Below are 26,027 nucleotides of genomic sequence, written 5' to 3'. Positions count from 1 at the left end.
ACAGATAACACTTTCTGACAAAAAAAAGATGTTCTTCTATACGGCACCTCGCAATCCCCTCTAATGATAGACCTGGTACCAATACCACAATCTGTCCTGTTTTATAAATTCATTTAACAGAGGTGGGGCAAGCCCATGCCAACCCTTATAAATAAAACAAGCATATTTTAGTTAAAATTTAAAAAAAATTGTTAAAATTTTCAAAACTCAATAAATTGTGTGTTTTTTTAGAATGTTACATTAATGAAATGTGTGTGTGTGTGTGTGTGTGTGTGTGTGTGTGTGTGTGTGTGTGTGTGTGTGTGTGTGTGTGTGTGTGTGTGTGTGTGTGTGTGTTTTTGTTTTGGCCTGACAGTTTGATCTTCAGTTTTTTACCCTTGGGAATATGTCCTCAAAGTCATATTTCTTCCATCTTATTTTAAAAACAAAAAATATATGTATCAGAAGAAATTTTTGGTGAAAACAATGATGAAATTGGATTAGGCTGGTGGTTTAAATTACCTTTAAGACTTCTGTGTCGTTGCTGTCAGGAGAAAACCTTGTATGTCCAAAAGCGCTACTTTTCAGGAAATGGAAAAAACACTATTTTTTTTAAATAATTAAACACTGTGTTGTCAAAGTTGGTATTGTGGCTTTATATATGGCACTCGCATGTGTCATTATATTTTTAACATTTGAGCAAAAGCAAGCTCAAATTGAGTTACAAGTTTTTGACCAGTGAATGACTTAAATTTATAAGTTTATAGGTTATAAGGTTTACTGTTGCTATATTTATCAAGGTCCCGCCCACACTCCCGCTCCCGCAGACTCATTCGCAAGCACAGCTGTCAATCATGAGGCTACACTCCGTTTTCATATCATGAAATAACTAACTGAAACCAAACTTATTGGAAAAACTAACACTTGAACATATGTATGCATGATAAGAACTACCTAAAAATGACAGAAACTATTCTGTTTGAAGTGTAATCAGATTTTTTAGTTTGGCTCACGTCCCATTTGATTACATGGAGAGGGCAGGGTTTATAACCTTTATAACCTCTTGTGTGCTGCGCACCAGCTATTTAAGACAGGATTGGCTATGACTTGACGGCAAATGCTAGACTGAGACAGTTTTCTCCTCAAATACATAAAACATTAGCCTTTATATATATTGTGTATCTTATTATTCTTCCTATTGAAATGACTGTATTTTGTTCAAACAAATTCTCTGAACAATAGTAAATGTGAATGCACCTTAACAAATAGTCTGTTTGTCTACATTGTACATTAAAAATATTTTGTTTATTTATTTATTTGACTCAAATTATTTATTATATGACCCCTGAAGTGGGTGAATATCATGCAGTCTGTCTGAAGTGCCCCTATTATGGTTTTTCGAATATTCTCATGCAGTGTAATATAGCTGTCTGTGAATGTAAACAGTCTGCAAAATTGTCGAAAGTGCACGATAAATAACGTTTTTGTCTCCAAAAAGAAAATCGTCAGGAATTCCAGTCTCACTTCCGTGACCTGCATTCATAACGCAGTAACACATTTGCATAATGTCCGTGCTATGATCTTCATTGGCTGCACACGAACAACATCTACTTTGACCCGCCCTTAAACGCTGTAGCTGGTTCATGGTGTGTACATGTCAAGAAGACACTGGTTTCTGCTCTGCTAAAGCAAATTCTCTTTGTAAACACTTCCAAAGGATGATGATGGGAAGAGTCAGTAGCTGCGTTTCCATTACCCTTCAAATTGCGCAAATTGAAATTGCGAATAAGAAATACGCCCAATAGAAAAACGTAAATTTCGCAGAAACTCCCATATATCGCAAAAAAGTATTTACGCTCGCATGAGGTGTTTTTTCAGGCAGTTTAGAAAAGGAATATTTGGCAAAACTGCAATGGAAACAGTTTTTGCACATTTACAGGTCACCTGACGTATGTTTGGACAGAAGACGAGACAAAGTTCTTTATTAAACTCATAAAAGACAAAAGATTCACGGGAATACTGGATTCTAAACCACTAAGAAATGGCACAATCAAGACCTCAAAGCAGATACCAAATGCGTTGGCTTCGATACGTAAACATCCGTTTTGAAAGGATTTATTGCGAGAGGAAAAAATTACGGTTCGGTCGCATAACATCGGTTAATGGAAACGTCGTCATTTCGCAATAGTTTTTTATCGACATTTAGAAAATATAGCAAAAGTTTTGCAATATTGGGATAGGATTTTTATTTGGACCAACTTGCTCCTCAAATTTACAACCTGTAAGTTTGATTAATTATTGATGTATATATTTTTTACGTATACGGGTGTTCGAAATTTTATTATATTTAATTATGTATTTAATTTCTGTAATTGTATAATTTATATGTTACTTTTAAATATGTCTATAATTTAAAATATAATTTATTATTTATTATCTTTTGTGGAGGTGAAATGTGAACTGGCGTGTACAAAAAAGCCGATGTGTTAAACTGCAATAGCACAAAGTAGCATATTGCTCCCTTATGTGAGACCATCAACCCTGTGACCTCCGTAATCACGTTGGCATTGCCTCTGATTCACACTAATATCACCTCTTATTGTTATTTATCAGCTTGCTTGACGTCACAACAGAAACGCAACATGGATTACACAGTCGGATCCTCAAATTGGATCTTTGACTGAGGATTCGTTGTGTAATATTCAGTAGTTGTGCTTAAAAAGGACAGCAGAAAGTGAGATGGGAGTATTATAGTGCAGTGCCAGTGAAATCGATCCCAACTCAATTAGACTAAAGGAGAGAGAGAGAGAGAGCTTTCAAGGACATGAAAGGAGAAGAGAAAAGGAGGATAACTGTATTATATCAATCAGATTGTTGTTTGTGAATAATGGGGTCTAGATAATGGGTTTTTAATGTAAGAAGTACAGTACAACATGGGTAATAGTTATGCACTGTTTAATATCAGCCTCAGATGGCAGTTGTGTACATACAATATTCAGTTTGCATTATACTTTATTCACATTTGGCTTGAAAACTTGTAGGTTATTCTATACAGGTTAGTCTTAATATATCTGTATGGTATATTATATTGCTGTCTGTTGCCTAGATTTACATTTCACATTACATTAATGCAGTTATCAGACAATTTGTGACTTAAAAATGTTTGACCAGTTTATGAATTTCTTGGCATTCGAACCTATGAGTTTGGCGTTGCTAGCGCTAAACTTTACAGAAAGACAGCAAACTAACCATCATCAGAGGCGAACCAACACTGAGTGGAGGTCCCAAGCAAAATTAATCAATGAGGCCCTTTTTTATATGTATTTTAAATATGTTTTATATATAATATATACGATTTTTTTTGTTAATATATCATCGTTACCTAGAGATATTATTATACAAAATTCAAAAAGAAGTCCAAACACAGAACATCTAACAGAACATAAGTTGTTTCATTTTTACATTATGTGATTATTTTTTTTTATTAACGAAATGTCAATCTTTATAACAGAAGATACAATACAATACAACAATCTTCAAGATACAGTAAATCTTCAAATGTGTAACAGATTTTCACCGTAAAATCAGTAATTTGCGTGGTGGAACAAGCAGTGCTAAATAGAAATATATAGTTAGCATCTTAATTTAATCTTTGTTTTATTATTTTATTAGTTTTAACTAATTATTAACTCAACAAATTTAACGTAAAGAGCGGGATACTTATTATTAATTAAAGGGATAGTTCACTTTGAAATAAAATTTTGGTATGTTTTAGCTTACCTCAAGGGCATCCAAGATGTAGGTGTCTTTTTTTCCGCAGTAGTTTCAATTTTGATATTTTTAGGCCAAACCGTTCTTGTCTGTCAGTCATATAATGCAGGTATACGGGCAACTATAGTAAATGTATTGATTAGAGTTGCCATAGACTAAAGATTTTTCTGGTCGAGTAATCGCATGTTTATATTAATTTCTGCTTAAATACTCTGCTTAAAAGGAATATAGCCTATTCTGCACTCAAGCGCATGCATAAATCTTGCCGCAAAAGCAGGCTAATGATAATAAATATGTCTTAAAAATAACGAGCCATTTTAATTGTTTATTAATAAACTAGTGTTTTCTAAATCAGTGTCGGCTGCAAACATATTTCCATACATCTCCGCTGTAAAGTGGATGCGCCTTTAGAGAGAAATGCATCTTTCATACGGATTACATAATCAGATGATATTTGCTTTCGATTCGAATGTTTTCGTTAAGTGGACATATCAAGCTTTATATAGATATATTTCTCATGTATGTGAGGCTAGTATAGCCTACGCTATGTTTCTGTTTATTTTTGAGACGCGCTCCAGTTCACGGAGACCATGAAAGTAGTCAATTGTACCCTGATTTTTTTTTTTTTTTTTACGAAAGCACAACGTTTTCTTGTTATTGTGAGTTTACAGAAATAAAAGTAGTTGCGACTGATACATTATTCTTTTCTGTATGGCCAGAAATGATGGAGTATTTTAAGTTGTTTCCACTGTTTATAGGAAAATGCAAGTAATCGTGTCGGCGCCTCCGTGTCATGCACTCCACACTCCGCACAAACACTTGGATATGCACCTAATAATCGCAAACATTTATCTAGGTTAAAGTTTGAGCGGCCGTGCCAGACGGATAAGTCATTTTGATGTTTAACAAATCACACCTACCGCGAGTAAGCGCTGCGCCAGTTTCAAAAAGGCGGCTGAGGCGAGGCGGTAAAAGCATAACCAGCGTAATGAGAAAGGGGTCCCACTAAGGGGGATGTTGCTGCGTCTTTATATTAAAATTCCTGATTGTTTGAATGATCAGCCCTCGGGGGCCCCCTTAAAATGCGGGGCCCCAGGCAATTGGCTGGCTTGGGTCGCCTCTGACCATCATGAAACTACATAATGCATGGAAGACTCGACTCAGAGTTGATTTGAATCGAGTTTTATGTTAGCATGTTTCTATGCTAACAACACAGTACCAAAGGCCCTTAACTGTCAGCGTTATTTTAGTAATCATTATAAATTGGGTATCATGCGAATTGCGAAAGCTTAAAAAAACTTTTTCAAATCGAACATTGCGGTACCATGGAAACGATACTTAAAACCTATTAGCGAGCTCCTCCCCATTTTATAATCAAAATGTTTCTAATTTAGACAAAACACATATCGGGCCCTATTTAACCATCTAAGCTCATGGTCTAAAGAGCATGGTGCAAGTGCACTTAGTCCGAATCCACTTTTGCTAGTTTAACGACGGGAAAAATGGTCTGGTCAAGTCACCTTCATTTATTTAGCGCGTTTAACAATATAGATTGATTCAAAGCAGCTTTAACAGTGATAATAGGAAATTAAAGGAGAACTCCGGTCAATTTTAACATTGAGCTCATTTTTTTGTACATTTGGAGTGCTGTCAATACAGAGAACAACGACAAAAATCGGTGTTGCCTACACCGAGTTATTCTATTTTTAAAATTTGCACCCTGTTGACTTCAATAGGGCAAGTACTAAACCTGCTTTTAGGCTGTTAACATCCTTGATGTGTCATTACAAGTGCACAGAAAATGTGAGTGATTCCTTCTGAGTGAACACGAGTGGATCTGACTGCAGTAGATGTGAAAGATATGTATAAAAATGATGTTATTTAAGCCAGCGCAAATACCTGTTTACATCCTGTTTTTCGGTTGAAGTCCAAAGTAGTCGATTGCCGAGTTCACGCGCATAGGTTTAGTTACCTATGATCAAAAAAGTATACTTGCAGCCAGACTAATTATCAGTATACTTCAAGTGTGTTAATGATTAGAAGTGTGCTATTTTGAAACAACTAATTTCTAAAAATAAGTATATTTTAGTTGTAATTAAATTGTAGTAAAGCATAACTAAGTGTAGGCTATTTAGTGTACTTTTGTGTACTAAATTGGACCTACTTCAAGTATACTTAGTATACTTTAAGTATATGCCCGTGTAGGGACTAATTACATGCTTGATTAGTGATATTAAAGTGTACTTTATTTGTGTTACAACAAGTACATTACAAATTCATTACGAGTGTCTTTGAAACATACAGTACAAGCAATAAGTGTATTTATATATATTTTTTTATTTGTAATTTGTTTTGTTTTGTTGGCATTTTCAGCTTTTATTAGGATAGGACAATAGCCAGACAGGAAGTGAGGTTGGAGAGAGAGGGAGAGAGAGGAGGAACAGGACCAGGAAAGGTCCACGAGCCAGGATTTGAACTCAGGTCTCCTGAAGCACATGTCGGCGCACTTGCTCACAAGACTATCGTGGTGTGATATGTTTAAGTAAAAAGTATAGGCTCATTAATACCTTTGGCTTATTCCAAGTACTACAAATTGCATACTTTGTTTTCAATAACAAATGTACATTATTAGACAAATAACACTTAGCTATACTTTGTTCAAAATACTATTGTATACTATAATGTATTTTGACATTATACACTTTCAAAGCATTGTTACAATGATCATTTCCAGCACACAAATATACCTAAAATTTGTACATTTTTTATTTAAAAAATAAACTGAATTTTCAATTCAAGTATATTTTTAGAAAATATATTTTTGGAAAATAAATATACGAAAGTACAATTATTTTAAAGTGTGTTAAAAGCTGTATTGTTAAAATAGGTAAAAGCATGATGCTAATATGCTTTTAATATATTTAAAGATTGTAAAATTTTTGTTAGTATATTTGCAATGTACTATTGAAAAAGGGGATATATACTTCAAATACAATTAAGTATACTTTTTTTGCACTAGGGTGAGATTGTTTTGGCTTTACAGCAGCTCTAGAATAAAGTTATTGTCCAGCTAAAGTTAGTTTTGATTGATTCACTTCTGTTCTGCAAAGATCATAAGTTATTAACACAACACCGTTCTAGCAGAAAACCCTTAACGCGCTCCGGCCGCTCTTACGCACAACAACAGTTCCTGGTGGCTTGAGAACGCAAACCTTGAAATAGGTTCCAAGGTGCAAGGGTTATTTAAAAAAAAAAAAAAAAACTTTATCATCTCCGCATAAACTTAAAAAACCTGTGAAAACGCTGACGGTGTGTAGTCTTTCTTTAAAAACTGACGTCACCAAATTACTTGTCTGGCCTTAAATTCATAATACAGAATTTTTTGTCGCTTCCGCATATCCATGTGAACCGGAATCATTTTGACAATGTTTTATCCAGGCGCAGGTCCTTCATCAGATCTGGATACAGCCTGGATCCAGCGGACTGCGGTAAACCTCGGGATAAACAGTGAGACTATTAACGTAGACGCCATTCTTCTTATGATGTAACAAGTACATCAGGATTTATTGGGAGTGTTCCCGGTTCCAGCTGACCTAATCTATGCAGCCTAACATTGAATTATAGAAGTCTATAATGTGTTATGCTTCCCGGACAATGTTAGGAAGACTGTTCCAGAGTTTTGGTGCTAAATAGGAAAAGGATCTACCGCCAGCAGTCGATTTTGATATTCTAGGTATTATCAACTGGCCAGAATTTTGAGATTGCAATAGACGTGAAGGACTATAATGCATTAAGAGCTCGCTCAAGTACTGGGGAGCTAAACCATTTAGTGCTTTGTAAGTATTCAGCCAGATTTTAAAACTGATACTTTCCTGTAGTTCAAACAGTAGAGCGTTGGTGCTTGCAACGCTAAGGTCATGGGTTCGATTCCCAGGGAAAGCAAGAACTGATGAGAACTTCCTGGTTCTGGTAAGAACTCGAGCTGCTGTGTTTTGGACCAGCTGTAATTTATTTATTATGCGTGCAGGGCAACCACCCATAATAGCATTACAATAATCTAGCCTTGATGTCATGAACGCATGAACTAATTGTTACGCATTTGTCATTGAAAGCATATGTCGTAATTTAGATATATTTTTAAGATGGAAGAATGCTGTTTTACAGATCAAAGAGCACACCCAGGTTCCTAACCGACGACGAAGACTTGACAGAGCAGCCATCAAGTGTTAGACAGCATTCTAGATTATTACGTGAGGACATTTTTTGTCCAGTCATTAGAATCTCTGTTTTTTTTCAGAATTAAGTAGTAGGAAGTTGCTAATCATCCAGTTTTTTATATCAGCTATGCGTTCTGTTAATTTTGTGAATTGGTAAGTTTCGTCAGGGCGTGAAGAAATATACAGCTGCGTATCATCAGCATAACAGTGAAAACTAATTCCATGCTTCCTAATGATATCTCCCGAGGGTAGCATGTACAGAGTGAACAGCAGCGATCCTAGTACTGAGCCTTGTGGTACGCCATACTGAACTTGTGATCGATGAGACATCTCTTCATTTACTGCTACAAACTGATAAGGGTCAGATAAGTATGATTTAAACCATGCTAATGCAATTCCACTAATGCCAACATAATTTTCGAGTCTATTCAAAAGAATGTTGTGGTCGATGGTATCAAATGCAGCACTAAGATCGAGTAACACTAATAGAGAGATACAACCACTATCGGATGATAAGAGCCGGATGATAAGTGTAAAATAAGATTTTACACTTTCATTTTTTTTGCTTCAAAAAGTGCTTCAGTGCTTTTCACTTCACCAATAATCTGCAGAGTGTATTTCAAAGCATTCATGAATTGCAACCATTTAAATTTGGATGGTGCATTTTCACGTTTATGCCCAAAAAGAGGGGTGACAGTTAAAGGGTTAAAGGTAAGTCAATTTAGTCGTCAGCCATCTTGGGAATTCACTAGGTGTCTTAGCTAATTGTTGAAATTAAGTCGAGTTCCTCCACATTTTGTTCACGATCAAATGTCCGCTCACAGTCTGCAGGTTGTACTTGACTGTGACATTTTGTCTTCGTGCACAGGGAACAAATCAAACGGGTGAAGGACTCCGATGACGTGCCCATGGTGCTGGTGGGGAACAAGTGCGACCTCCCGACTCGGACAGTGGACACACGGCAAGCGCAGGAGCTCGCCCGCAGCTACGGGATCCCTTTCATCGAGACCTCGGCCAAAACCAGACAGGTGAGTCGGATGGAGGGATGAAAGCATTTTCTCAGTCATTTCTAAAGGATTGAAAGAAAATCATATTCATTGTTTTTGCAGCAAAATCCAGTCAGACTGTGTCCAATGTCAAATTTCTATTGTTTTCCAGTTTATTCCAAGTCTTCTGAAGTTATGTGACAGCTTTGTGTAATGAAGACACTGAAACTGAAATTCTTATTCAGTGAAAATCTAACAAATGTCATGTGCAGATATGGTGCACACAGATTATGTTTGATTGTGATTCATTTGTGTGAATGTGTGTATGAATATGAATGTCATTCACATCAAAATGAGCTACATTAACTAGGTCTGAGACAAAGTTTTAACATTTGTTAAAAAAAGTTGGCCTGCTTAATTAAGGTATAATTATTGAATAATTAATAAATAAAAGTATTATATTCAGTAATAATATCATGTAATAGTAATTATATTATATAATCAGTGATGAGTGTAATTAATTACTTAGTAATATCATTACTTTTCCCTTAAAAAAGTAAAGTAAAGGGATTACTCTTAATTTTTCTGTAATTCAATTACAGTTACTTCTGATGTAATTGCATTAAATACAACAGTGGATTTAACATCAAATTGATAAAATGTTTGTTTTTAATGCAACATTCTCCATTTACACTTTCAGTTCGAGAATAATTTATGCAATTGTATGTTGTTTGTGTGAAAGAATGAAAAGGTCAGTTTCGTGTCTGTCCTTGTATTGTTCAACTGGTTGAGGTTGATGTGGGATTTAGAACGTAATTATTACTAAGTAATCTGATACTTTTTAGAGGGAGTAAATAGTACAGTAATGTAATTACACTGTTGAAGATGTAATTAGTAGCTAGTTATTAATTACTTTTTTAGAGTAACTTACCCAACACTGTATACTGTATAATCAGGGATGTGATTTTACACACACACATACACACACACACACACACACACACACACACACTCACGCACACACACACACACACACACACACACACACACACACAGACACACACATGCGCGCACACACACACACACACACACACACACACACACATGCACACACATGCACACACACACACACACCTTCATTTTTGGTCCTTAGATGATCACATGTCTGTAGAATAAAATTAATATATATTTAAAAATAAGAATAAAAAGATAGTAATTAAAATTTGAGTAATTTTCTTGTGTGTTTTCATATAGAGTTTATATAAATCTGTATTTTTGTTGTTGTGTTTTAGTACATCATGTTAAACTAAATGGAAATGAGAAATTTTGCTTTGGCAACTAACTGAAATAAAACAAGTTTAAGGTTTTTGATGTATTTTATTTTATTTCAGTTAACGTTTATTTTATTTCAAGTAAAAACATTTATATAATTTTAGTTTTATATAATAACCTTGCCTCAAAATAGAAAACACCCCACTGCTGATTGCATCTTTTTGAAGTTTTTCCAATTTATAGCTTTAAAATAGGACAGAATTTTCGATGGATCTATATTTTGGTGTCTGTGTCTAGAATTTGTCTCAAGGGTTTTATGGTTCTGGGAGATTCTTTGGATTTGCAGTATTTAATGCTGTAATTCTCCTCATGGCCACCTACACACACACACACACACACACACACACACACACACACACACACACAGGATGTGTTGTATAACACTGCAGGGAATGACTCACAGCTGCTTTGTGTTACGCCAATCTGACGAGAACTGCAAGGTAAAGACCAAGACCACACTTTTGTCATCTTTTACTCTAGGGGTCACGGTTTCATTACTAGTTGTGTGTTTCCATGTAGTTATTAAGATCTAGTCATTATTTTCGTTGTCACACACATTTGTTACTAATTTTTGAGATGTGTGTAAGTTTCTGACCAATCACTGCTCTTGAAATCTCTTGTTAGCCTCAGCATTGAGGGTTGTCTTTTCTCATCGTAAGTGTACATCTCTGCAGGGTGTGGAGGACGCGTTTTACACGCTCGTACGAGAGATCCGTCAACACAAAATGAGGAAGCTGAACCCCCCGGATGAGAGTGGACAGGACTGCATGAGCTGCCGCTGCGTCGTGTCGTGATTAAGGTGCTTAAACGCATATAATGACATGCCTAATGTTAAGACACAGTAAACAGACCATGCAAAAGATAGTGAAGCAACTGCATAACACATTGGTTTCGGTCTTCAAATTACTCACTACTCTCTGATCACGCAAAATAAGCTGCAAATAATCACAGAATTGCTTAGAAAGGTCATTGATCAAGAGATGGCAACCTTAGACATGCATGCCAGCACTAGCGAGAGAGAGAAATATTACATTTACATATTTATTAGTCGTGTTTGCTTAGGCAAGCATCACTATCACTATATGTGACTTTCTCATTCATGCTCACTGAGTTTTGTATGAAAAATATTTTTTCAATTTAGTTTTATAAATATCTGTTTGGCACATAATGGGATTTCCCACACCGTTCCAACGTAATATTTTTTTATGTTTTATAGTCAATTATGCTGAGTTAAAACAACTGAGTTTTCTCATTTTTACCTGTGATCAACGCAAATTTTCAGCATCATGACTCCAGTCTTCAGTGTCACATGATAACATCACTGATTTGCTGCTCAAGAAACATTAACTGTTAATATCAAAGTTGAAAAATGATTTTAATATGATAATTATATTTTTTATTTTTTATTTGTGATAAATAAAAAATCTGATTACTGTCTGATTTCCATGACAGTTCCATGACCAACAAAAATCCAGTTCTTAAATATATATATATTTGCCTTTTAATTTATTAATTTAAAAGAAAATGAAAAATGTTGTATTATGGATTTTAAAAAATAATAATAAATAATTTAGTAAAAATGTATTGCAGTACTAGAAAAAAACTAAAAAGGAAAACAGTCAAGACACATTATGTTATTTTTGGCATTTGAAATTGTTATTTTATTTGTCAGTGAAATTTCATGAGACCAAATGTCAGGCAAAATTTTAATGGTCCAAAAATGAATCAGTTTCCCAATATAAAACATTTTATTTTACACTGTCCTTGTTACATATGTAACAAATACTTACCATAGTAATAACAGTAAATCATGCATAACATGCAGCTAACCCTCAACCTAATCCTAATCCTACCCTAACCCTATAGTAAATACATGTTTTTAATTAATATTACTCAGTACTTCAATATATAATTACACAGTAACAATGACACCTTAAAAATAAGTGTAACCAAAAACATAATTTTTCTTTTGATTTTGGTATGAAATATGTTTTTAATTTGATTCACCCATGTCTACACTTCCTGTTTTCTGGTCCCCAGCTGACTGGCATGTGTTGGGAGAAATTTACCCATGGTCCCGTGCGGCAGACTGGACCCGAGAGGAAAGACGTGCCGTCTCATCTGAACCCGACTGTTAAGGAAAAGCGAGCAAGGCCTCCTGCATAACGAACATTTGAAACCGGAAGGAGTCTTGCGTTGACCACCCGGGTGACCTCTCTGGCTGTCCACGTCTGCCTGATAAACACCACTAATGACTTACTCGTTTATGTTCTTTATTTGTAACCCCAGTGTACTCGTGCTGGGCGACTCTGTGGATTTCTGCTAAATTATTGTTCTTGAAGTCTCAACACTGGTCTTAAAAGGACTTGGCACATCTCATGACCTCAACGTCACACAAAAACCTTCCTCAGCTCCAATGGAAAAGACTGGACACTAGTGACCTCATCCCGTGACCCTGCCCCCTCAGTTGCACCTCACAGAAAGCATATATCAGTTGGAGAGAATGGATGTTGGAAACTATGTACAAAATAATCTGGATGGAGTCGTTTTTTCTTAACGTGCAGGTTGTTTTAACATAACGTTTGTGAATAGGGCTTTGTGGAAATCGAAACGGAAGCATTAGTTATGTGTGCTGGTGTATGTGTATGTTACGAACGAACGTTACCATTAGAATATTAAAAAGGCTGACTGAATTTTCAAAATTAAAAACTGTTGAGTTGTTTGAAGAACCTTTTGTTTGTTTTGGAATTCTGTCTGTGAGGTTATTGTTGCAAAATGTTTTAAAATGTCATAAGATTTCCAATCAATGTAGTGGTAAAAAAAGAAGATAACTATGGAAGCTTTGTTTCCGCCACAGAATAAAAAATAAAAGAGGTAATTGCAACTTTTTATCTCACAATTCTGACTTTTTTTTCTCAGAATTGCGTGATATAAAGCTGAAATTGTGTTATAATGTCAGAATTGTGTTATGAAGTGAGAATTGCATGTTATAAAGTCAGAATTGCGTGATATAAATTCGAAATTGTGTTATAAAGTCAGAATTGCGTGATATAAAGTCGAAATTGTGTTATAAAGTCAGAATTGCATGATATAAAGTTGAAATTGTGTTATAAAGTCAGAATTGTGTTATAAAGTCAGAATTGTGAGATATAAACTCATAATTGCTGGAAATAACCTTGCAATTTTTACTTTTTTTCTTAGAATTGCATGTTTATATCTCGCAATTCGCAAAGTCAGATTTGGAAGATATAAAGTCGTAATTGTGTTATCAAGTCAGAATTGCGTGATATAAAGTCAAACTTGTGTTATAAAGTCAGAATTGCGTGATATAAAGTCAAACTTGTGTTATAAAGTCAGAATTGCGTGTTTTAAAGTCGAAATTTTGTTATAGTCAGAATTGAGTGTTTTAAAGTCGAATTTGTGTTAAAAAGTCAGAATTGTGTGTTATAAAGTCAGAATTGTGTTCTAAAGTCAGATTTGTGTTATAAAGTCAGAATTGCATGATAAAAAGTCGAACTTGTGTTATAAAGTCAGAACTGCGTGATAAAAAGTCGAAATTGTGTTATAAAGTCAGAATTGCGTGATATAAAGTCGCAATTGTGTTATAAAGTCAGAATTGCGTGATATAAAGTTAAAATGGTTTGTTATAAAGTCAGAATTGCGTGTTATAAAGGCGAAATTGTGTTATAAAGTCAGAATTGCGTGATATAAAGTTAAAATTGTGTTATAAAGTCGAACTTGTGTTATAAAGTCAGAATTGGGTGTTGTAAAGTCAAAATTGTGTTATTAAGTCGAACTTGTGTTATAAAGTCTGAATTGTGAGATATAAACTTTTTTTCTTGGAATTGCATGTTTATATCTCGCAATTCTGACTTTATAACATACAGTTGGTAGATTAAAGAAAGTCAGATTTGCGAGATATAAAGTCATATTTGTGTGACTTTATATCGCAATTGTGAGATAAAATGTTGCAATTATCTTTTAAAATGTTTTATTCTGTGGCGGAAACAAGCTTCCATAGAAAACAGCACCCCTGTGCGACCGTTATATATAATGTGTGTGTGTGTGTGTGTGTGTGTGTGTGTGTGTGTGTGTGTGTGTGTGTGTGTGTGTGTGTGTGTATACACTCACTGGCCACTTTATTAGGTAAACCTTGCTACCAGGTTGGACCCTCTTTTGCCTTTAGAACTGCTTTAATTCTTCATGGCACAGATTCAACAAGCTGCTGGTAGAGATTTTGACATGAGAGCATCATGCAGTTGCTGCAGATTTGTCGGCTGCACATCCATGATGTGAATCTCCCGTTCCTCCACAAATGTGCTCTATTGAGATCGGGTGACTGTGGAGGCCATTTGAGTAGTGAACTCATTGTCATGTTCAAGAAACCATGATTTGAGCTTTGTGACATTTGGCGTGTTATCCTCCTGGAAGTAGCCATCAGAAGATCATAAAGGGATGGACCTGGTCAGCAACAATACTCAGATATGCTGACACCATTACACCACTAGTAGCCTGAACCGCTGAGACAAGGCTGGATGGATCCATGCGTTCACGTTTTTTTCCGCAAAGTTTTGACCCGACCATCTGAATGTTAAAATCCAGCCTCGTCAGAACAAGATTGTTTTTCCAATCTTCTATTGTCCAGTTTTGGTGAGCCAGTATGAATTGCAGCCTCAGTTTTCTGCAGTTCTGACAGGAGTGTCACCGGTGTGTTCATCTGCTTCAAGGTTCAACTTGTTCAGAGATGCTCTTCTGCAGACCTCGGTTGTAACGAGTGGTTATTTGAGTTACTGTTGCCTTTCTATCAGCTGAACCAGTCTGGCCATTCTCCTCTGAGCTCTGGCATCAACAAGGCATGTTCTCCCACAGAACTCGTGGTTGCCACACTGGTGAGCCAAAGCATTATGACCTGTCACAGGTTAAAGGAGAACTTGGTAACTTTTTTAACTTAATAAAACTGTGTAGAATTCATTTGGATGGTTAAATAACCTGTTCTGGTTATATTGGTGACTTTCCCCGCTCCCCCCAGCGTTCCCAGGCGGAAAACCAACCTTGCAACTTGGGGACTACCGTCCCGGCAAGATAGAAATTGGAAGTCTCGTGAGAAACGAGAACGAGCGCGAAACACGAATTGCTTTAAGGCAATTCGACATAAACACACGCATGTATGATGTATTACCAGATTACCCACCTCGGGTATAGCTCCACACGATACAGTTGGCTTGATCTGATCAAAACAAACGCACATGAGCAGCGGTAGAGAGGGGGAGGAGGCCGCCGCAAGTGAGTTTTACGACCGTGTTGTGAAATATACGCCCCCCCACAGCTGTAAGGGGAGCTTGTGGGGAAAACATGCGACAACAAAAGGAAAAATCAGCTAAGAAGTGACTAGAGTTTGCTAGAGTTGCCGAGTTCTCCTTTAAGTGAATATCGTTGATCATCCCCTAACGAGGCACATATTAAAGGGATAGTTCACCCAAAAATGAAAATTCTGTCAGTAATTACACACCCTCATGTTTTTCCAACCCCGTAAGACCTTCGTTCATCTTCGGAACACAAATTAAGATATTTTTGATTAAATCTGAGAGTTGTCTCACTCCTCCATAGGCTTCTAAGGGACTGAAACTTGCTGGCCCAGAAAATGTATTAAAGACATTGTTAATAGTTAACAAAAATAACGACTTTATTTCACTTTTCATTTCCTTCTCTCTGGGCCTCGGGTCTTTTCACGTAGTGTTTAAGCGTAGCGCGTCTGTGTTGCACGTCACCACATAGGCTCACTATTGGCCGACGCTGGTCATGTGTGATACGTGGTAGTGATGTGAGTCCGGTCTCGAGACCGATTTCTGCTTTCTCGGACTCGACTCGGACTCGTTCTTATAAAGACTCGGTCTTGACTCGGACTCGACCCTTCAAAGACTCGGTCTTGACTCGGACTCGGCATAGGCGGTCTCGTCCCATCACTAGAAAATTTTAATTGACTGTTCGCAAAGACCCGCCCCCCTTAGTTACTGTCGCCATGTCCGACAATCTACGCCGTTCTCACGCCACACCATGTTCTCACGCAGTGAAAAATACATCGCGGAGCAGAGAGGAGACTGACAACACGCTGACAGACAGGACAGACCAGGTTACTTTTCGGTTACTTTTGATATTAAACATATTAAACAAAGTCTCACCTTTCAAATTTGGTCATTTTTTAAAAGAAATTTAAACAATAAATACCGTTTTGTTGCTCTTTAATGTGCCGTGAGAGATCGCTGTAGAGCATCAGTTAAAGCTGCTCGTGAACCGATCATCTCTTCCTTCTAGTTAATTTATAGCCTCAAATAAACATGAACAAACATAAGACGCAATGTTGTTTTAACCACGGAAAGGCGTCAGTAAACTCCGTGTTTCAAGTTCAAATCCTCCCATGTTAATCTACTAACTCTCCTGACTGCTTTGTCGGACAAAATGGCGGATGGCGAAGTATGATTGGTCAGATCACCTGTCAATCAAGCTCCCTGCGAAGGGTCAAATTGCTCTGCATGTCCTAACTATGATTTAAAAAAGTCAGGGTGGGCTTAACATGTTGATGACAGAGCAGCACTGTTGAAGCAGTTTAGAAAAATAGGCAGAAGATGATGCATGTGGTAGGGATTTTTTTAATGATAGTAAAAGTATAGTCCATATTAAGACGTTAAGACTGCTCCTCTAAACAATTCCCAATCTAGCTTAGTCTGTAGGCCTAACTGTTGATTATTAACTGGGGTGATATTAAATTATGAATTTGAAAACCAACAGACTCGGTCTCGACTCGGATTCGACCCTTCAAAGACTCGGTCTTGACTCGGACTCGGCATAGGCGGTCTCGTCCCCATCACTAATACGTGGTGACGTGCAACACAGACGTGACAATTTTATTCTTTGCATGAAAACACTTGAATTAGCCTAATTGAATACTGTCTGGGTGTATTAAAACTTCAGAATTATATTCGTATAGACCTGAAACAGTGATAAGGTAACGCTAAGAGTGGTCCAGACCAACCTTACGAAAGTGTGACTTACAGAAGATATACTTTGTGTACGAACGTGTCGGGAATCGTGCCATAACGTTAAGAGAGAGGTTAAGGAATAGGTTAAAAACTACTTAGCGATAAGAACGTTTTGGGGAACCGGGCCCAGATGGTTAGCAAACGATCATTTCATGTTGGATGCAGAAGAAATGGGCAGGAATAAAGATCTGAGCAACTTTAACAAGGGCCAAATATGGCAAGGCACCTGGCTCAGAGTATCTCTGAAACGGCAAGGCTTGTGTCGCCACAGAGCGATCAGAGTGACCCGTCCACCGTCGAAAGCACCTACAACGGACACACAAGCGCCAGAACTGGACCTTGGAGCTGTGGAAGAAGGTCATCTGGTCCAATGAGTCCCGTTTTCTTACGTCACATGGGCAGATGTGTACATGTGTGCCGTTTTCCTGGGGAAGTGATGCACCAGAATTCACTGTGGGAAAACAACAAGCCAGTGGAGGGAGTGTGATACTTTAGACAATGTTCTGCTGGGAATCCCTGAGTCTGACCGTTCATGTGGACGACAATTTGACACATTCCACCTTCCTAAACATTGTTGAGTCCAGGTCCACCCCTTCATGACAATAGTGTTCCCTGGTGGAAGTGCCTCACTCAGCAGGATAAAGCACCCTGACACTGCACACATTGTTTAGGAATGGTTTGAGGAACATGATGAGGAGTTCAAGGTGTTGCCCTGGCCTCCAAATTCCCCAGATCTCAATCCGATTGAGCATCTGTGAGATGTGCTGGACCAACAAGTTCAGTCCACGGAGGCTAAACCTCACAACCTACAGGACTTGAAGGATCTGCTGCTAAAGTCTTGGTGCCAGAAACCACAGGACACCTTCAGGAGTCTCGCATGAGTCTATGCCTCGGGGGTCGGCGCTGTTTTGGCAGCACTCAGAGGACTAAGCATATTAGGAAGGTGATCATAATGTTTTGGCTGTATATACACACAGTAAAAACTGTAGTATTATGAAATATTATTACTATTTATAGCCATTTTACATTTTTATACAGTAGGCTATATATTTTAAGTTGTTATTTATTCCTGTGACATTTATGACATAGCTGTATATTATTATTATTATATATTGAATATTATATGCTTAATATGTTTTGTGGAAAATGTAATACAATAGAAAGTTCAAAAGAACAGCATTTATTATATAAAAAAAATCTTTTGAAACATTATAAATGTCTTTACTGTTAGACCAATTTAATGCATCCTTGCCTAATACAAGTGTTAATTTCTTTTTTAAGAATTAATTTAAAAGAGAGAATATTTTTCATTTTAATTTGTAGTAATATTTCCCATTGTTACTGTAACTTAATTTTTGATTAAATAAATGCAGCCTTGGTGAACATAAGAGACTTTTTTCAATTAAAACCTTAATTCATCTAAACTTTTAACTTGTACTGTGTATATGTTATATGTATGCATGTGTGTGTGTGTGTGTGTATATATATAAAAAAATGGAAAAATATAAAAGTTAGTCATAACATAACATAGCATAGCATAGCATATAACAACATAACATAACATAACATAACATAACATAAAACATAAAATATAACATAACAATGTATAATATAATATGTTGCATCATCAAAGGTTTCCATATTATTGGGTCAGAAAAATGCTTGGTTTAACCAACCCGATCTCACAGTAATTCGTATTTGATTTGGGTGAATCATATGAATTCATACAATTTTCAAAAGAGTCACTAGGAAGGACCAGCCCTACACTTCCCTGAGGTCTGAACTAATCGTAAGAAAACGTACGAGTGAGGTCGTGTAAATGATCTACCTCATAAAATACTTATGAATTACTGAGTGTCACGGTTCATGAATTCACTGTTTTCTTCGTGTCTCGTGTATTTGTTGTTCTGTGTGTGTGGGTGTGTGTGAGTGGGCGTTACCGCTCGTTCCAACTGATCAGTGCGCCAGCTGATCTCATTCCCCGCACCAGCTGCTGCCAATTCACTCACCTATAAGTTCTCATCGCACTCTCCTCTCTTTGTCAGATCGTTGTTTGGTGTCCTCAGTGTGTGTTCATCGTGTGCGTTCATCGTGTGTCTACAGTCCTGTTCCTGGTTCGAGTTTCCTGTTCGGTGTCTTCGTGGGTTTTCGTCTCGTCTCGTCTGGATGTTCACCTGCACTGGATCCACCGTCACCACTCTGCACCAGCACGCTGACCATCTTGTCCCTGCGCCACTAGCCCACCCGAGTTCCTGTGTTCCTGTATTGTTCTTGTCCATTGACCTTCCAATAAAGAGTTGACTTGCACCTTTGCTTCCGCTTGTGAATTATGACAGAACGATCTGACCAAGCGATGGAAGCAGCAAGCGGACCCTCTTCTCCTCTGGAGGAATTCATCAAATCCAGCATTTCACGGATGGATACCCAGGAGAGGAATATGAATGAGTCGGGTCGGGCTATTCAAGCTCTGGTGGCGCAGGTGTTCAATGCATTTTTCTCTGCAGCCCAGGACCTTTGCCACTGAACAGAGCAAGGTGGTGTTCGTGCTCACGCTACTGACTGGGAGGGCAGCGCTATGGGGGACGGCGGTGTGGGAGAACCAAGATCCATGCTGTGCCTCGTTCCAGACACTCAGACAACTGCTCTGTTCCAGAAAGAGAGGCTATGGAGAAATATATTTCTGATTCTCTAGCAGCGGGGTTCATCCGTCCCTCCTCTTCTCCAGCGGGGGCGGGGTTCTTTTTAGTGGGGAAGAAGGACGGATCCCTGCGACCTTGTATTGACTACCGGGGGCTGAACAGCATCACGGTAAAGAATACTTATCCTTTACCGCTGATGTCTTCAGCCTTCGAGAGGTTGCAGGGAGCGTCGATCTTCACTAAATTGGACTTACGTAATGCTTATCATTTGGTCCGCATCAGGAAGGGCGATGAATGGAAGACTGCTTTTAACACCCCCAGGGGGCACTTTGAATACTTGGTCATGCCCTTCGGCTTGTCCAACTCCCCAGCAGTCTTCCAGGCGCTCGTCAACGACGTGCTGCGAGATATGGTCGATCAGTTCATATATGTCTACCTGGATGACATATTGATTTTTTCTTCTTCTCTCCAGGAGCACGTGCAGCACGTTCGACGAGTGCTTCAGAGGCTGCTAGAGAATGGGCTTTTTGTCAAGGCGGAGAAATTCGCTTTTCATGCACAGTCTGTTCCTTTCTTAGGGTACATTGTGTCGTCTAAGGGAATGCGTATGGATCCTGAGAAGGTTAAGGCTGTGGTGGATTGGCCAAGTCCAGATTCCCGTAAGGCCCTACAGAGGTTTCTGGGGTTCGCCAATTTCTACCAGCGGTTCATTCGCAATTTCAGCCAACTAGCCTCGCCTCTGACCGCCTTGACCTCCCCCAGAACTACGTTCAGGTGGTCAGACGCAGCTGAGGCTGCGTTTGCCAAACTGAAAGGCCGCTTTGTTTCAGCCCCCATCTTAGTTACCCCTGATCCATCACGTCAGTTCGTGGTGGAGGTCGATGCGTCAGAGGTGGGGGTAGGTGCAGTGCTATCCCAACGTTCTCCTGCAGACGACAGAATGCATCCATGCGCGTTTTTGTCTCAACGTTTGTCCCCTGCCGAACGTAATTATGATATTGGTAACAGAGAGTTGTTGGCAGTCAAGTTAGCATTGGAAGAATGGCGTCACTGGTTAGAAGGGTCGGGGGTGCCTTTTATCGTTTGGACCGATCATAAGAATCTGGAATACATTAGAACCGCTAAAAGATTGAACTCCAGCCAGGCTCGGTGGGCACTTTTTTTCTGACGTTTTGACTTTACTCTCTCGTACCGCCCGGGCTCCAAGAACATCAAGCCCGATTCTTTATCGCTCATTTTTGACCGCTCCGATCGCCCGTCTACTCCCGAGTGCATTTTTCCGGAGACCCTAATTATCTCCACACTCACATGGGAGGTCGAATCGAAGGTCAAGACGGCCTTACAAGGGGTAACGCGTCCGGTCAGTTGTCCACCGAACCGTTTATTTGTGCCAGAGGGATTACGGTCCGACGTTATTCAGTGGGGGCATTGTTCCAATGTGGCTTGTCATCCATTTAGTCAAGCAACGATTTTGGTGGCCACGTATGGCTCGCGACGTTCACAGTTTTGTTTTGGCTTGCTCAGTTTGTGCCACTGGTAAGACTTCCAATCGACCCCCAGATGGCCTCCTTCAACCGCTGCCGATCCCTTCGAGACCCTGGTCCCATATCGCACTAGATTTTGTCACCACCCTCCCACCCTCTCAGGGTAACACGGTTGTTTTGACCGTGGTGGACCGGTTCTCGAAGGCGGTCCACTTCATTCCCTTGCCCAAATTACCCTCAGCCAAGGAGACAGCGTTAACAGTCGTTAACCACGTCTTTCGGTTACATGGCCTCCCGACGGACGTGGTTTCCGACAGAGGACCCCAATTCGTGTCCAAATTTTGGCAAGAGTTTTGTAGATTACTGGGTGCGACTGTTAGTCTGTCCTCAGGGTTTCATCCCCAGAGCAATGGCCAAACTGAGAGAGCCAACCAGGATTTGGAGAGAACGTTGCGATGTCTGGTCTCCAAGAATCCTTCCTCATGGATCCAACAACTCTCAATGGTGGAGTACGCCCACAACTCGTTACCAGTGTCATCTACGGGCCTATCTCCGTTTGAGTGTAGTCTAGGTTACCAGCCACCAATTTTTCCTAGTCTGGAATCCGAAGTCGCGGTCCCCTCCGCTCACGCCTTCGTGCAGAGGTGTCATCGCACTTGGACTAGAGCCCGCGAGACTCTTCTCCAAGTGGGAGCGTGCACCAAGGCCAAAGCCGATCGCCACCGGTCTAGGCCTCCCGTATACGTCGTTGGTCAAAAAGTGTGGCTTTCTACCAAGAACATTCCTCTCCGTTCCGTCTCTAATAAACTTGCTCCCAAATTTATCGGCCCGTTCACTGTCACCAAGATCATTAGCCTGGTGGCAGTCCGCCTCAAACTCCCTCCAGTGTACAGGAGGATTCATCCCGCCTTCCATGTTTCCAAAATAAAACCCGTGTTTCGTTCTTGTATTAATCCGCCTGGCCCGGTCCCCCCCCCGCCGCGACTCGTAGAAGGGGAACCTACATATTCGGTTGATCGTATTCTGGACTCAAGGCGGAGGGGACGCAGGTTCCAGTACTTGGTGGACTGGGAAGGTTACAGTCTGGAGGAGAGAAGTTGGGTGCCTGCTAGGGACATTCTGGATCACTCCCTTATTGATGATTACAATCGACAGGTAAGGGAGTCTGGGGACGCCAGGAGACGTTCCTAGGAGGGGGGGGGTACTGTCACGGTTCATGAATTCACTGTTTTCTTCGTGTCTCGTGTATTTGTTGTTCTGTGTGTGTGGGTGTGTGTGAGTGGGCGTTACCGCGCGTTCCAACTGATCAGCGTGCCAGCTGATCTCATTCCCCGCACCAGCTGCTGCCAGTTCACTCACCTATAAGTTCTCATCGCACTCTCCTCTCTTTGTCAGATCGTTGTTTGGTGTCCTCAGTGTGTGTTCATCGTGTGCGTTCATCGTGTGCCGTCTACAGTCCTGTTCCTGGTTCGAGTTTCCTGTTCGGTGTCTTCGTGGGTTTTCGTCTCGTCTCGTCTGGATGTTCACCTGCACTGGATCCACCATCACCACTCTGCACCAGCACGCTGACCATCTTGTCCCTGCGCCACTAGCCCACTGAGTTCCTGTGTTCCTGTATTGTTCTTGTCTATTGACCTTCCAATAAAGAGTTGACTTGCACCTTTGCTTCCGCTTGTGAATTATGACAGAGAGATTGTGTTGGTTTAACACATGACTATTAATAATTGTATATATAACTATATAATACATAGAACATTTTCAAGACAACATGCTTGGTTTATCAGTGTGTGTTAATGTGGCTGTACATCAATCATTGACATGAATGAATGTCTCCTTCCTTGTGATGTCTTTTAAAGAAGCACCTAAAAAGCTTTTGTTGTCACACATATGCATGAATGTTTATGTGCAGTTTATTTGTTCTGAATGACCTTTAGATGGTAGATCACAGTCCCAGTTTGCATAAATGTCCCTAAAACTGCTCTGCTATTGGCTGCTTATGGCAATAACCTGTTTTATTGAGCTGAAGGGAGCTCTCTTAATGAGCTTCATAAACTTCCTGTTGTGAAAAACACAGTAAGATCTTCAAGAGCTAAACAGCACTTGTCTCAGATTGGATTTAATTTGAAATCATGACAGTTGCACAAGTTCGTGATCTGAGGCGGAGATTACCTAAGGTAAAACCTTAAGAAAACCTTTTTTATGTAAATGTCTCACAATTTGTCTTTCTTAAAGGGATAGCTCACCCAAAAATGAAAATCATCTCATAATTTTCTCACCCTCAAGTTGTTCTAAACCGGTATGAATTTAATGATTTAATGATAACAGGATGTCATTTTTGGGTGAATTACTCTATGCCTTTAAGTGTTACTTACAAATACGACATGGCATTATGAAAAGTTTTAGGTGTATGTTGCAGTTAAGTCCATACGTATAATAAAGCCTTGTATGTGGACGTGTTTTCAGACATACGATCACAGGAGAAAGGTGCTGTCAGAGATCTCTACGGTTTTGTCTCAGCATCAGTATCTTGAGCCAGTTCTGGAGAGATTTGGTAAGCAATATGATTCAGTTTATAGCATTTTCACAAAATATCTGTGAGCATTTGGAAACTGTATTGTTCTGTAGGCTTTAAACTTTACAAGTTTACATATTGTGTTTAACTTCACTATACCGTACATTACATAATATGCAAAAGTACTTCTGTTTTGAAGCAAAATGTTTTTACAAGCTGATATACTCTAAAATATCTACAAATAAATGTTATTCTTAATGTTCTTGTTGCTTTAAAAATAATAATAATATAAATAATATAATAATAATTTAATTTATTTAAAAATATTGTGTAAATAATTGTGTAAGATAACAAAAATGCAAAATATATCTTTTGTGTTCTTTTACAATGACAACAAAAATATTTTCTTAATTGAACTCACTAATTAATAAATGGCATCACAAAAACCCCTGAGAAATGTAGCATGAATATCACCTATATAGCCTACTATTATTTTATGTAAATACAATTATTTGTTTTACAAGCCACATGTTTATGATTCAGTGCATTCCTGGTATTTCATGCTCAGTTTATTTTGAAATCTTTTTTATATTCAGACTTTATCATAACAAAGGACTTACTTAAATATGTAAATATGCAGATTCACATACTGGGATATTACAATTTCATATTCACTCACATTTTAAATTTTTATCCACAAATAACAATGTTCTGGTGCTTTACAGAATAAAAGCGATGATAACAATAATTATTATTTTAAATAAGTATTTAAAATGAATATAAAAATGTGTACTTTTACAAAGACAAAGAGTTTGACTTAACTTGAATTTACTGTAATTAATAATGGACATCACAGAAAATATTGCGTCTATATCACAGTTTAGTACTGTTTGGTTATATTACAATCATTTTAATGGCCAGTTATTTTACAGTTATTTACCATATAAATCAAAGAAAAGTTTACCTAAGAGTGAACTTAAGATTGTTTATGTTTCCAACTACATGAATTTCCATAACTTTTTTCAGCTTTTCATTTTCTTGTAATTTCCTCACAGTTTTTAATGATGGCACAGCGAAGACCTTGGTCTGTTTGACTGGAACTATTAAGGTGTTTTTTAATGGCAAGTTAGACCATAAAGATAAGTGGACTTACTTCCCTGTTGTTTTACAGTCAAGAAACGTGTTATGCATCAAGCAAAACACTTCTACACTTTGTGCTTTAGGGAAACTGTACAATATCCCAGTGAGTTTGTGGCTAAAGGAAAGCTATCCACGCACGGCCCCCATCTGCTATCTGAAACCCACCCGTGAGATGGTTGTTGTGACCAGCAAACACGTCAACAGCAATGGAGAGATCCTGATGCCGTACCTGGACGAGTGGAGATATGTAAGACTACAGCTTGAAGATGCTACAATGGTTTTCGCCATCACTATACAAAAGATTTACAATTTTCTGTTTGTTTGGCGGTTTATTTACAGCCGCAGTGTGACTTGCACGGCTTGATTCAGGTTATGATGACCGTGTTTAGCGAGATCCCTCCTCTGCGGATGTGTCTTGACCCAGAAGATTGTGAGTATAGCTTCCCTGTTTATTCCCTTCACCCCATTCACTTTTCACATGTGAATAGAGCAGTTTAACTCCTGAATCTCTTCATCTCTCCTAATTGCTTCAGGGAAACAGATAAGCAGGCAGTTTAGACCTAGTTTAGGTTATCTGAAATATGATAAAGTGTTCAATGATTGATGTGATTTTATGGTTTATTAAACTGAAGTTATCACTGTGCAATGGCACTTGTACAACAACAGAAAAACATGGCAAAAAGTGATATATACTTTATTATTTTGCACTCTTATAGAAGAATACATTTGTTTATTTATGTGGATATTTAGGTAAAATGACAATTCTTGTTTATTTACAGCAAGCTCTGCTCACAAAGTACAGACATTTGAGGAATTCTCACATGTGACGCTGGATACTGAGGATAATCTTCCTTTCTCTGAACATAATGAAACCATCTGTTAGCTTTCTAAATGTCTTTGCAATATGATTTGTATATGAAACTTTTGTAT

General features: G+C 38.5%; 2 protein-coding genes across 2 annotated transcripts in view; both read left to right on the top strand.

Moving 5' to 3' along the window:
- The window catches only part of hrasa (HRas proto-oncogene, GTPase a), a 30,099-nt gene extending 16,309 nt beyond the window's left edge, over nucleotides 1-13,790 (top strand). Inside the window, exons 4-6 of the mRNA XM_081355701.1 lie at nucleotides 8,836-8,995; nucleotides 10,960-11,084; nucleotides 12,326-13,790. Coding sequence (XP_081211827.1) covers nucleotides 8,836-8,995; nucleotides 10,960-11,079 — 280 coding nt within the window. The 3' untranslated portion in view covers nucleotides 11,080-11,084; nucleotides 12,326-13,790. The remainder of the gene's footprint in view (nucleotides 1-8,835; nucleotides 8,996-10,959; nucleotides 11,085-12,325) is intronic.
- A 5,885-nt stretch (nucleotides 13,791-19,675) lies between these two features.
- LOC308684614 (tumor susceptibility gene 101 protein) lies at nucleotides 19,676-25,980 on the top strand (the record flags this gene model as incomplete). The annotated part of the gene is made up of 6 exons (XM_081355880.1): nucleotides 19,676-19,801; nucleotides 23,909-23,996; nucleotides 25,013-25,078; nucleotides 25,181-25,344; nucleotides 25,437-25,527; nucleotides 25,877-25,980. 6 exons carry the CDS (start codon nucleotides 19,676-19,678, stop codon nucleotides 25,978-25,980), a joined length of 639 nt encoding a protein of 212 aa, XP_081212006.1.
- Between the last annotated feature and the right edge of the window lie 47 nt (nucleotides 25,981-26,027).

The sequence above is a fragment of the Scardinius erythrophthalmus genome, assembly GCF_964197995.2.
Source record: "Scardinius erythrophthalmus genome assembly, chromosome: 24".
Classification (NCBI taxonomy): Eukaryota; Metazoa; Chordata; class Actinopteri; order Cypriniformes; family Leuciscidae; genus Scardinius; species Scardinius erythrophthalmus.
Note: the sequence above shows the minus strand (reverse complement) of the source record. Positions and strands in the feature narration are given on the sequence as shown.